At 34.8% G+C, this 13,453-nt stretch overlaps 2 protein-coding genes across 3 annotated transcripts; one reads left to right on the top strand and one right to left on the bottom strand.

The window, feature by feature from the left end:
• The first annotated feature begins 265 nt into the window (after positions 1-265).
• On the top strand, positions 266-8,089 carry LOC126723347 (phragmoplastin DRP1E). The gene is made up of 15 exons (XM_050426700.1): positions 266-711; positions 979-1,042; positions 1,158-1,265; positions 3,051-3,152; positions 4,016-4,066; positions 4,160-4,221; positions 5,484-5,574; positions 5,659-5,723; positions 6,091-6,285; positions 6,367-6,486; positions 6,568-6,638; positions 6,767-6,992; positions 7,125-7,175; positions 7,278-7,655; positions 7,744-8,089. Exons 1-15 carry the CDS (start codon positions 571-573, stop codon positions 7,870-7,872), a joined length of 1,854 nt encoding a protein of 617 aa, XP_050282657.1. The 5' UTR covers positions 266-570; the 3' UTR covers positions 7,873-8,089.
• Positions 8,090-10,544: 2,455 nt separating this feature from the next.
• Positions 10,545-13,443, bottom strand: LOC126723348 (haloacid dehalogenase-like hydrolase domain-containing protein Sgpp). 2 transcript variants are annotated; one of them, XM_050426702.1, is made up of 5 exons: positions 13,138-13,443; positions 12,282-12,396; positions 12,054-12,208; positions 11,022-11,283; positions 10,545-10,911 (listed from the first exon to the last, which is right to left on the bottom strand). In XM_050426702.1, the coding sequence occupies exons 1-5, from the start codon at positions 13,326-13,328 to the stop codon at positions 10,720-10,722; spliced, it is 915 nt and encodes a 304-aa protein (XP_050282659.1). In that variant the 5' UTR covers positions 13,329-13,443; the 3' UTR covers positions 10,545-10,719. The 2 variants fall into 2 exon arrangements, with proteins under 2 accessions (XP_050282659.1, XP_050282658.1); XM_050426701.1 differs by having other exon boundaries at positions 12,282-12,399; positions 13,138-13,441.
• Positions 13,444-13,453: the final 10 nt, after the last annotated feature.

A 13,453-nucleotide genomic window follows, 5' to 3' on the forward strand; every position in this document is an offset into this window, starting at 1 on the left:
AATAATAAATCTATTTAAGTTCATGATTTTACCGCTTATAAATCTCTACTACTTAACAAAATTGTGATAAAATTTGTGACACCAATCCTACTCAAATCGAAAATGGAATAATTTTGGCAACCTCACAGTTTGTACGCACTATACAGTGGACCCCACCAATCCCAACGGTGCACTGCACACCGCCTGCACTATATCTATTCTCTCCCCCTGTTCAAAACTTTTGACTCTTGTTCTAAAACTTTTAAAACCATCCAGAAACCGTTCGGCAAATTCAAAAAAATATCTCTCTTTTCTATTTTTAATTTTTTTTTTATTCCTTTTAAACCCTCTGTTAGCGTTAGCTTCTATTCCAAGTCAAAATATTATCATATATTTTTCTTTTGTTGCTTGCTGCTTCTTGCTTTTGCTTCTTCTTCTTCTTCTTCTTGTCTTTCTTAGTTTGAACTAGTACGAGTCTAGGGTTTCGATATTTTCGGAGAGACTGTGAGAAATTTACGAGCTTTTTGTGTTCTCTAGTTTGGATTTTTGTTTTTCTTGCTGTGAAAAAAGAAAAAAAAGAGTTGAAAGGATATGGCGACGATGGAGAGTTTGATCGGATTGGTGAACCGGATTCAGAGAGCGTGTACTGTGCTTGGTGACTATGGCGGTGGAGACAACGCTTTCTCTTCTCTCTGGGAAGCTCTTCCCACCGTCGCCGTCGTCGGTGGCCAGGTCCCCCCCCCCCTCCTCTTTTCTCACCTTTTCTTTAACTTTTTAGAGAGAGAAAGATAGAGAGAGTTTTGACGCAGAGAAAGTTTAGGAGTCAGGAGTGATTTTCTAGAGAGAGAAGATGAGTTCATAAGAAAAAAAAAGTGAAAATTTTCATTTCCGAGAGAGGGAGAGAGAGAGAGATTTCAAGTTCATTAGTAAGGAAAAGTTGAAATTTTGAGCTGAGTTTTTGGTCTGATTGGTTTTTGTTTTTGTTTGAAATGAGTGCAGAGTTCTGGAAAATCATCGGTGTTGGAGAGTATTGTAGGGCGTGACTTTCTTCCTAGAGGATCAGGTTAGTGCCTTGTGCTTCGAAAAAAAGCAAAAAGCTTTATTCGTTGATTTTCTTTGTTGTTATTATGCTAATGGTGATGAATTTGTGGTATTTGGACTTGCTTTGATCGTTGCAGGGATCGTGACGAGGCGGCCTTTGGTGTTGCAGCTTCACAAGACGGATGATGGAACGCAGGAATATGCCGAGTTCCTTCACATCCCGAGGAGGAAGTTCTCTGATTTTGGTGTGTGATATTTTATTCCTCTTTTAGTGAATTGCTTGTTTTGTTATGTGTGTGTATTTTAAGCTTTGTGAAATAAGCCGTAGTTGCTCGAAATAAGCTACAAATGGTTCTGTTTTGACTCTTAATGAAATAACAATCGGTTTCAGTTTTCATGGGCCATAACTATGTTAAATATTATGTGTGAGATAATGTAAGAATTTGGATGAGACATAGTAGGTAGTCAGTATTACTGTATTAGTGCCTATATGAAAAATAAGCATTCGGTCTTCATTAGTAAATTTGGAAATTTTGATGATAGCTAGCTGTTATCAATGAAGTTTTATGAGATTCAACTAATTATTTTTGCCTATAATAACTAATACATCTCTAGCTGCTATTTGAAGCTTTTAAAGCATAATTGTCATGTCCTGTTTATGGGTATGCAGGGTTACCCTGCCTGCTATCAAAAGCCTCTATCTAAAGCTCTACCATTTATTAGAGAATTAGATAGAATGAGCACTTTTTTTTTTCAATGGGTTTACACTGACCTGTTTGTTGTGAAAGGAATTGTAGTCTGGGCTAGGCTTTCCTGCTCTAGAAATTATGGTCTAGCTGTTATGTTTGCCTTTGTTAATATGCGGGCACTTAATGCTGAAGCTCTCAAGTGACTCCAAATCAAGGAAAGTTATTTTCTTTAAAAATAGAGAGAGAGAAAATAGTGGTCCAACACAGGTTTCCAAGGGTATTTTTATAGAGGAAATCTATCTTTTGGGTAAGGTTTTGTGGGATTCAGCTCCAATTTTTAGGGTAATATGTTTAATGAAACTGGTTTGGTATTTTACTTAGGAGAATGTTAACCAGCACTGCTTGGTGCTGGTTAAGTGCAGAAAAGACAAAAAAAATTTGTCAGAAAAAGTAAAAAAAATCTGAAATAGTACATACAAAACTGAAAAAAATGACATAAATTGAAAAAAAAAACAAAAACTGTGTCAGAAAAAAGTGTGCTTAACAGGCACCGCACGGTGCCCGTTAACACAACCTTTTTACTTATAGATAATCAATGGTTATGTGGTAGACTAGGTACTCTGTTTTAAGATTTTAGAAAGATGCTCAGTCCCAATTTGGTTACCTTTCATAAGCCATGTTTGGAGGCAAAGGGTAATCTAGTCTATTCTAGCAGTTATAATTTATATCTGGTTGTGTCTTTTAATCCTTGAGATTGAAAAGACCTTAGAAAATGGGATGGATAAGTAATTCATCAAAAAAGGAAGAAAAGAAAAGAAAAGGATGGAGAAGTTATCACAATGTTGGGCTTCCATCATAGCTTCCTTAACGACCTTATCCCCTTTTTTTTGGATATATTTGGTCCCATAATTTGTGACCAGACTAGATAACCTTTTCTGTTTGTAGTTTTTCAGGCTTTGTTTAATGCTTAGTTTAATATTTTAAAACATGCCAATATGCTCTAGCTTAAATGGCATTTCCTTCACCCATAAAAATGGGTGGAGGATGAGGTCATGGGTTTAAAACCCATTAGGTGCTTGTAAATTACCAATAAAAAAACTTCAATAGTTTAAAAAAGCACATTATTTTGTAAGGATTTCTGGAATTATTTTCAACTTGATTGCCTATTCAAATTTACTTTTGCCTTCTGTGGGGAGTGGCACGAGTTTAGAATTCTCCTCCTTGACTTGTATCAACATTCTTCAATGTATAAAGATTTCTTTTACATTGTTTATTGCCTTCTGTATCTAAGAGAAAAATGATGTTGGAGCTGATATTTTGCCTTCTGAGTTTTTTGTACAGCCCTGGTTCGCAAGGAGATACAGGATGAGACTGATAGAATGACTGGGAAGACAAAAATGATTTCTCCTGTTCCTATCCATCTCAGTATCTACTCTCCAAATGGTGCGTAAGCTTTATTACTTTTGTGTCAAATCTCTTTAGACACTTGTTATTTTGGGATTTTTTTTTAAAGTCCTTGGAGTTTTTGTTGCAGTTATTGCTCCATTCAGAATGCATATATGATTTTCATTTGTCATTTGTGGCAAGTTATGCTATGTTGTATTAATCTCCAGTGGACATACTTTCCACAGAATATGTTTGGCTTCATCTGGAAAAGCCATACTTTTTGCAATATAATCTTAATTTGTTTTGAATGCATGACATTTTATGATGCTTGTGTAATACCATTTCTTTGCAATTTTAAGCACAGAATTTTTTTTCTTCAATATTAGTTAATTGCGTTGACATAATTCTAAACTGAAAAGAAGTGATAGTTTGACTGAAAAAATTAAATGTTAACTTCTCCCTCTAATAATCCAAAAAGCTGATGCAAAATGCACTAATGCGTATAAATTTGATCTTTTGCATGAAAAACAACTAGTCTCTGCAATAGTTGCTTGAGAAGAAAACATTGAATGCATGTTTTTGTCACTTGAGTATGGCTGTTTAGCAGTAGTTTGAATTGTGAAATCTCACTATTTAGCTTCTCTTTGCAGATTAGATATCCTTTTAAAAAAATCATTTAATGGTTTCTTTCTTATTGGATCCCATGTGCATGGTGCATTTATTAAAGGAAAGGAAGAAAAAAATAATAATATAAGAAGGGAAAGAAAGATAGACAACAAATTGGTTTCATTTGCTCTTGATGTCTCATACTGGGTAACGTTGCATGGCATGAAGTTTGAATAAATAGTTGATATTATTCTATTCCCCATTTTGTAATATATATTTTTTTACACTAATTCTTGTTTTCCTTCATTTGGCAGTTGTCAACTTAACCCTGATTGATCTACCGGGTTTAACAAAAGTTGCTGTTGGTATGTTCTGTATCTGATAAAACTTCTGGATTATATGTTGATTATTTTCCATTCATTAACTAAGATATTTGTTCCTTTTTTTCCTCTTTCCAGAGGGACAACCTGAAAGTATTGTTGAAGATATTGAAAATATGGTCCGAACTTATGTTGAGAAGGTAATGGGACTTTTTCTCCTCAAAAGGGGTACATCAATGTGTAATGTGTGGTAGACCCTTTCATTTTGGTGATCTATGGTTTTCCACTGCAACAGTTTACTCTTTTAATTCTTTTAAGAAGCCTAGCTGCTTAGGTGGTAACATTTCCCCCATTTTCGCTCCAATTTAGCAAAGTCAATTTTATTAGATATGGTGCTTCATATATCGTGGTCTAATTTTTCCATAACATCATGAACAATGGAACTTTATGGGAATCAGTGATAGTAATTATTGAGATATTAATGAATTCCATAGGACACTTGGCATATTTTGCTGATTTCTTAGGCACATCTTAAGGGACACTTAGAGTGCCATATGGATAGGCTCATTTGAAAACATGATTGTTATAGGCAAAATACAGATTACGCACTTTAAATTTGACTTGTTTTGAATTCAATCCTCTATGTTTCATTGTTTTTCTCCATTCCTACCCTTTAACTTTAATCTGTTTTCAGTCAATCAGCTGTAGCTCAACTAGCACCTCCTCCCCTTTATAAGTGCTAGTCCTTTTGTCCAGTTCCAATCACTTGTTGGTTTTAGTATTTTTTTCCAAAATGATGTTGTTTTGGTAGACTTAATGGTGAAGATTCGCAAGAAGTTGATGGAAGGACTATGTTGGAAACAAATGGAAGTTAAAGGACTGAAAAAAAAAAAAATCTTGAAGGACTATATTGAAACTAGGTCAATGGGTGTAATTCATAATCTAGCCTTAATAATATTTATGATTATCACATGTTCTGGATTGTTGTTACGTAGGATTTGATTTATCAGAATGAGCAGTTCTTGATCTGTCAACATTATTTATATATCACGAAGCTATCACACCCCAGATTTGTGATCTTATACTACAAGCTGTTTACATTTTTATGCTTAAAAGAACTGTATAGATACGGGTGAGGGGATAATAATGAATAAAAAATTCTTGGATTGTCTTGCCTATAATTGTTGCATGATGTACAATAAAACTAATTATTTCTTCTTTGGATCCTTGTTCTGCAATTTGTTTTGTTTTGTTTTGATTTTGCTTTGCTTGGTGGACTGGTATTGCGCTTAAAAAAAATCAACTAAAGATTTTATGGGTCACTTAATAATCTTTAGATTTTTTAATAATTTCCCTCTTCTCTTTCTCTCTCCCCCACTAGGCAAGCCTTTCTGTCCTCAATTAGAGTCCAATGCCATCTATTTTTGTCTCCAATTAATTTTCGGTCCTCTGCTTTTTGCAGCCTAATTGTGTCATACTCGCAATATCTCCAGCCAATCAAGATATTGCGACATCAGATGCTATCAAACTTGCTAGGGAAGTGGATCCCTCTGGTATGTTTATGCACTTTTTGCAGAACTCTTGACTTGTCGCTTTGTTTAGCCTTCCCTTATGAATCGTGTTTGTAAATTGCACAGGTGAAAGGACATTTGGTGTGTTGACGAAGTTGGATTTGATGGACAAAGGAACTAATGCATTGGATGTAAGATCTCTCTCTCTCTCTCACACAGTCTCTCTGTGTCTCTGTTAGTGTGAATAACCCCACCTTTATAAATGGATTTTGTTGATCATGTTAGCTTAGCTTTTAATTATTAGCTAATTTATCTGCATTTAAGTCTCCAAGTGATTGGGATTAACATTTCATTGGGTTGAATTGTATTCAGAGTAGAACAGTGTTTTCGTGTACACTTTTTTTCCCCTTTTATTGAAATGTTCCTTAAAACTTTGCTATAATGGTTTATTTTTGCTGGATGTCCTGTGCATTTTCTTGATTCAAAATTTCTTTGAAAAATATAAATGTCTTAAAATGTTTATTTTCTTTTTGTCTTACATACTTTATATGCTCTCAGGTTATTGAAGGAAGATCGTATCGCTTGCAACAGCCCTGGGTTGGAATTGTTAACCGTTCCCAGGCTGACATCAATAAAAATGTTGACATGATAGTTGCAAGGCGCAAGGAGCGGGAGTACTTTGCAACCAGTCCTGAATATGGGCACTTAGCCAGTAAAATGGGTTCAGAGTATCTTGCAAAACTTCTCTCCAAGGTTTTTTCTTGTGCATCTCTTTTGCAAATTAAGATGATGTTTGTATAGGATATCAAACTGATGTTGTGATCTTGATTATAGCACTTGGAGTCTGTAATTAGGGCTCGGATTCCAAGTATAACATCTTTGATTAACAAAAGCATCGAGGAACTTGAGTCGGAGATGGATCATCTTGGTAGACCTATTGCCACTGATGCTGGGGTGAGTGGCTTGAAGCTGTTGTAATTTTTTTGTAAAGAAGATGCTATTTGTGCTTCCCTTAACTGAGGTATGATGTTGTAGGCTCAATTGTACACTATCTTGGAACTTTGCCGTGCATTTGACCGGATTTTCAAGGAGCATTTGGAGGGAGGGTAAAACATCTTTCAACTTCTCTTCCAATTTCCAGCTTCAGCTAGATCTGCCACTGTTTTAATTGTGATTGCAATGCTTATAATAATACTGCGTGTCTTTGGAACTTTTTTTCCCTTTTTAAAATTAGGCGGCCTGGAGGTGATCGAATTTATGGAGTCTTTGACAACCAGCTTCCCGCTGCTTTAAGGAAGCTTCCATTTGATAGGCATCTTTCTCTGCAGAATGTAAAGAAAGTGGTTTCAGAAGCAGATGGTTATCAGCCACACTTGATTGCCCCTGAGCAAGGTTACCGGCGCCTAATTGAGGGATCACTTAACTATTTTAGAGGTCCCGCTGAAGCTTCTGTGGATGCTGTAAGTTGTCATGTTTTTCGTACATTCTGTTTGTCAAATTTCTTCTGGAATGCATTTCCAAGATTGCAGTAAGTTGTCAGAATCTAATTGGTAAAGGTTTCACCTTTGACTGATCTAGCTCTTGTATTGTAGGTTCACTTTGTTTTGAAAGAACTGGTGAGGAAATCAATCGCAGAAACTCAGGTGAATTTTTAGTGAAAATTAGTGATTTGTATTTCCTTTAATTCAGTACTGATGTTCTTTCAATGAGAAATAGGATTTATTTTGATGTTTGTGACCATATAGGAGTTGAAGCGCTTTCCAACTCTGCAAGCTGAAATAGCTGCTGCTGGTGGTGAGGCCCTTGAAAGGTTCCGTGTAGAAAGTAAGAAGACAGTTGTTCGATTGGTGGACATGGAATCTTCATATTTGACTGTGGATTTCTTTAGAAGACTTCCCCAAGAGGTGGAGAAAGCAGGAAACCCTCCTGGGCCAGCCGGCACACCTATAGACCGGTACTCAGAGGGGCACTTTAGGAGGATAGGCTCAAATGTGTCCTCTTATGTGGGCATGGTTTCCGAGACACTTAAGAACACAATTCCTAAAGCTGTGGTTTATTGTCAAGTTAGGGAGGCCAAGCAATCATTGCTAAATCACTTCTACATACAAATTGGGAAGAGAGAGGTACCTTCTCTTTCTATTCCTTTATATTAACGCCCTGTTAGACGTATTGATTAAACTTGATGATACAAATAACATGCCTTTATTTCAGGCTAAGCAGCTTGCACAATTGTTGGATGAAGACCCTGCATTGATGGAGAGGAGGCAACAGTGTGCAAAAAGGCTTGAATTATACAAATCAGCCAGGGACGAGATCGATTCTGTATCGTGGGCCCGTTGAGGTTGATTGATGCTTGGAGTTGCATTGTATTATATGGTAATTGATATAGAGATCAGATTCTTGCTGAATTGTCCTAGATTTTTGGATAGCTCAAATTATTTCTCTCAATCTTTATTCTTTTAATTTGATCTGCAATTTTTTTATAGTACTGAGTACTGTTGTATTGCAAACTCGATCCTCCTTTGGTTTTAGCACTAATATGTTTATGTTTTGTAAATATCAGACTGAAATAGTTCAGCTTCTCTTCCATTTCCTCTTTTCTTTTTCTTTTTTTTTTTCCCTCAATTTCCTTTTCATCGTTTAATTTTAGCCGAATGGATGGACGAACCAACCTTTGCTTTCTATGCCATTATGATTAGTCTTGTAGATTTATTGGTATTTCCTACATACCAATCACAAAGCAAAACAAATCATATTTCTTCTATAGCTTTCTTCATTATTCTAATTTGTTTTTCATATTCGGAAATGAATTCTAATCCGAGTATGAGGATTATTTCTCTCCCTCTTGCCAATTAGACCCAGCTGAATCAACCTTAAACATTGCCAGCATTGCTCTGGTTATTCAATAAACATGGCTACTAATACCTCAACATGGTTTTAAAAATTGGTACGGACACAACTGATAAAGAGCTTGATTATTGATTTTTTAGTCCAACTCGGGTCGGATCGGTGCTTGAACTAATGATGTTATAATTAATATAATTAAAATATTTAAATAATTTTTTATGTGAATTTGGCTTTTTCATAACTTATATTATGAAAATATATAAAATATAATAATTTTTTTAGCATATTCCTTTTTTTTTTTTTTTTTTCCTCTAGTTAGTAATTATTTGACAAATTATAATTTGCTAAGTTTGTAAATAATAGTTTAATAGTTTAACTTTAACTATTTATTTATTTATTAAAAAAAAAAACCCTAAAACCCAAATGTTATGATGACAAGACAAGTCATTGACTTACCAACACAACTTTTCTATTTCCCAGCCAAATAGGTTTATATTGGTTTACTTCTTTTTTACCCCTAAAATCTAGCACCACACATTATCATTACTATTATTATATCAGTAAGTACTTTTAAGTTTTAAGTCTTATCATATTCAAAGTTTCAACTTTCCAAAGTTCAAACTCTTTTCATTGTTCATTTTTCAGTTTTCTGCACAGGACATGGTGATTCTCTCACAGACTCACTATCTCAAGTCTCCAATCTTTCTCAAGACAAGTTCTTTTTCATCATTTTAAATTTGCACTAAAATGATATTGAGGAAAATCTTATTTTTGTTGGTGAAAAAAAAATGAAAGAGATACTTATGTTGGATGAAATATATGAGAAATCGATGCTTTGAGCCGTTGACTAGAATTAGATGTTGAAGAAGAACTTGTCTTGAGAAAGATTGGAGACTTGAGAGAGAGAGAGAGAGAGAGAGAGTCATTGTGTCCTATGCCATGAGGAGGAAAGAAAACTGAAAAATGAAAAGAGTTTGAACTTTGAAAGGTTGAAACTTTGAATATGATAAGACTTAAAACTTAAAAGTATTGGGTGATATAATAGTAGTAAAACCCAAATTTTATGATGACAAGACAAGTCATTGACTTACCAACACAACTTTTCTATTTCCCAGCCAAACACGTTTACATCAGTTTACTTCTTCTTTTTTACCCCTAAAATCTAGCACCACACGTTATCATTTACTACCATCATATCAGTAAGTACTTTTTAGTTTTAAGTCTTATCATATTCAAAGTTTCAACCTTTCAAAGTTTAAACTCTTTTCATTGTTCAATTTTCAATTTTCTGCACAGGACATGGTGATTCTCTCACAGACTCACTATCTCAAGTCTCCAATCTTTCTCAAGACAAGTTTTTTTTCATCATTTTAAATTTGCACTAAAATGATATTAAGGAAAATCTTATTTTTGTTGGTGAAAATAAAATGAAAGAGATACTTATGTTGGATGAAATGTATGAGAAATCTATGCTTTGAGCTGTTGACTAGAATTAGATGTTGAAGAAGAACTTGTCTTGAGAAAGATTGGAGACTTGAGAGAGAGAGAGAGAGAGAGAGTCATCGTGTCCTATGCCATGAGGAGGAAAGAAAACTGAAAAATGAAAATAGTTTGAACTTTGAAATGTTGAAACTTTGAATATGATAAGACTTAAAACTTAAAAGTACTGGGTGATATAATGGTAATAAGTGGTAATGTGTGGTGCTAGATTTTGGGGGTAAAAAAATAAAGAAGTAAACCAATGTAAACATGTGTGGTTGGGAAGTGGGGAAGTTAGGTTGGTAAGTCAATGACTTGTCTTGTCATCATGACATTTGGGTTTAAGGTTTTTTTTTTTTTAATTATTTTTTTAATAGTTAAAGTTAAACTATTAAACTATTATTTATAAAAATAAAATTACAAACTTAGCAAAGTATATTTTGTCAAAGATTTACAAACTAGAAAAAAAAAAAGAAATGAATATGCTAAAAAAATATATTTATATTTTATATATTTTCATAATACAAGTTATGAAAAATCAAAATTCACATAAAAATTATTTAGATATTTAAATTAAATTAATTATAACATCATTGGTTCGATTATCGATTTGACCCGATTGGACCAAAAAACCGGTAACTTGCCATCGCGCCAAGTTTAGATAGAGAGAACTTACCATCACACCATGGAAGAACCTCTTTGTACAAAGGATAATAAAAATTACAATGGATTAATTTCATTGGGATGTCTAAAATGCCTCAATGAATGAATATAAACTGAACTTACTCCAAATCTGCCAACAATGGCACTTGTTTCAAAATATACAAGTTTTTCTCCCGGATTACTTAGATGCATGCATTTTCAAGTTGTTACTGTTGTTAGTTCTTCTTTGTTCTCCAACTTTTCCAATGCTGCCCACAACTTTGGATCATTGAAATTGTTAATAACAAAGGAGGCTCCAGCATCTGTCAATGATTTTTCGGGGTTCCTTAAACCCATGCCCACTACAGGCATCCCAGCTGCTACCCCGGCTTTCACTCCAGAAACAGAGTCCTTCCAAAACAAAAACAAAACCCAAAACACAAAAAAATAAGTCTCATCTATCAAGGTCTACATAGGTAATGCAGGAGTTCATGCAAAGCACACAATTCCGGGAGCCAAACCTCAAACACGAAAGTGTGCTTAGGAGACACTTCAAGCACTTGGAGAGCCCGCAAGTAGGGGTCAGGAAATGGTTTTTGCCGTTCACAGTCATTTGCAAGGACAACAACTTCAAAGAAATCCGAGAGCCCCAAGGCTGAGATTAAGAGCTCTGCATTTGATCTTGGTGCATTTGTCACTGCAGCGCGTTTAAGCTCGCGTTCTTCTATCCATTTACACAACTTGTTCAGGCCCTTAACAGGTTCTAGCTGCTCAGATGCCAACCTATATGTTTTCTCTAAATTAATCATGTTCAAGATGGTTTCACCGTTTCATTATATAATCTGAGATTGGCAGAGATGGTCCTTATAAAAAAAACATTTTTTACACATTGTAAAAATGTTACTGTATAATTCTATTTGAGTAACAAATGGAAAGTAGAAATGCCAAACTAGATCAATAAACAAAAGATTTTATAAACACAACCCATCAAAGAACTCATGCACTTTTCAATTATCATCTAAACTTTGGACCATGTCCTACTGATTAAGAAAGGAGGTAAATGATAAGGTTTTGGACAAGTACACTTCTTCATTTTATAATGATGAGCAAGATATAGAATTTACAAGACGCAAAACCAAATACAGGTTACAACCCGGCTCAAGGGCTGTAATCACACAGCACAGGCGAACAAACACAAAGATCTGAACTTAGTATAGCACACAACACTACTTCAGAACACAAAAGGAAATCAAATCAGGCTTAACAATTTCTAGACATCTTACTAACAACAGATACAGGAATGCCCCAATTGTAAAATAACACTCTATTCAATACTGGACCCCTTCCTCTCATGACAGTTGTACAACTCAAATAATCATTCCAACAAACCATTATAGCTGTCAACTTGGGAGGATGTGCAAAAGAATTTTCAGGAATTGAATTCTATCCAGCTTTTTTTGGCTATCTATTTTACTCTTTTCTATGTGCAAAGATCCCCCTCCAACCTATAAGGAGTATTGAGACTCATCTAGTGTATGGTTGTATTAAGTTACCTCCGAAAAAAGGCTTCCTTATCGTCCATAAATTTTCTTGCTCTTTGGAGATCCCAATTAGGAAAGAGGACACCACAGAGCTCTTCATTATGCTTGCCACTGATGTTCTTAATAAAGAATTCCTCAGTAATGGGGACTCCTCCATTGAAACCTATCTGTGGAACACTTGCTATGTCAGTTGATGTAACAAGACAAAGATACAACATACATGAAAATTTTAAACAGTACCTCTTGAAGCATTTCACGGAAGGCATTATAATGGGTAGGGTCTGAATCACACAGTGTACCATCGATATCAAATAGAATTGCTTGCAGAGGAGTGAGAAAAGCAAGAGAACTTTCGCTTCTATCACATGATGTAGCAAAACAATTAACACTACTAATACACTAACAAAGGAAAGAATAGAAAGTAAATCTGGATTCGTTTTGCCTAGATTGACATGCAAATAAATTGTCCAGATAAAGAAGTACATGAACATAAGAAAGGCACTTTAAGCTACAATATTTATTTCATAAATATTGAAAATATATGAAAGCAAGGGAATTTTGGTTACATACATGAGAATGAGTCAAGCTAACAACAAATTAAGAGTCAGTGAATTTGCTAGTATGCTACAAAACTTACTCAATTTGAACAACAACCTCCATTGAGGTACAAGCACAGCAGAGAGTGTATGACATATTGACATGTGTAACATTGTCAAAGTACAAGAAATAATTTACAATGTACTACTTAGGAAAGAAAATTGCATTACATGAAAACAAATGTCTAATAACATTTGTAATAAACAATGGTAGTTCTACTCTTTTTCTTTTTGTCATTGGATAGTTACAAGAAATAGTTTTTACTTCTTGGAAACGACTTAACATATAACTTAAACATTATATACTTCTCAGTAAGATACAAAATGATCCATATAGCATTGTTATGCATATTACTCAAATTATGAAATTTGAAACTAGAATATGTAATGGTCACCAAACCAATCAATGAAATAAACAAATAATAGCTTGGAGGAAGCAAAGAATAAAACAAAAAGAGCTTCAAATGGATGAAAAGAAAAGAAAAATCATGAGAATATACCTGCTCGTTGGGTAAGAATTGGATGAGGTGGTACTGGATATTCGAGGCAGCTGAGAGATAGTAGGCAAGTCACAGCGGTTGGGTATGTAAAAAGTTGTAGTTTTGTGCAGATGGGTGTGGCTTAAATGGTCAGAGAAGAGGAGATGGTGATGATGAGGAAGGTGAAGTGAAGAGAGAGATAGCATAAGCATAGTGTTGAATCTGGCAGTGGGAGTTGGAAAGGTTCAAAGAGAATATGCCAATCTTTGCTCTTTCTTTCTGTCACACACACACACACACGCACAACACTCACACGCACAACTTGCAAATACGAAGA

The sequence above is a fragment of the Quercus robur genome, chromosome 4, assembly GCF_932294415.1.
Source record: "Quercus robur chromosome 4, dhQueRobu3.1, whole genome shotgun sequence".
Classification (NCBI taxonomy): Eukaryota; Viridiplantae; Streptophyta; class Magnoliopsida; order Fagales; family Fagaceae; genus Quercus; species Quercus robur.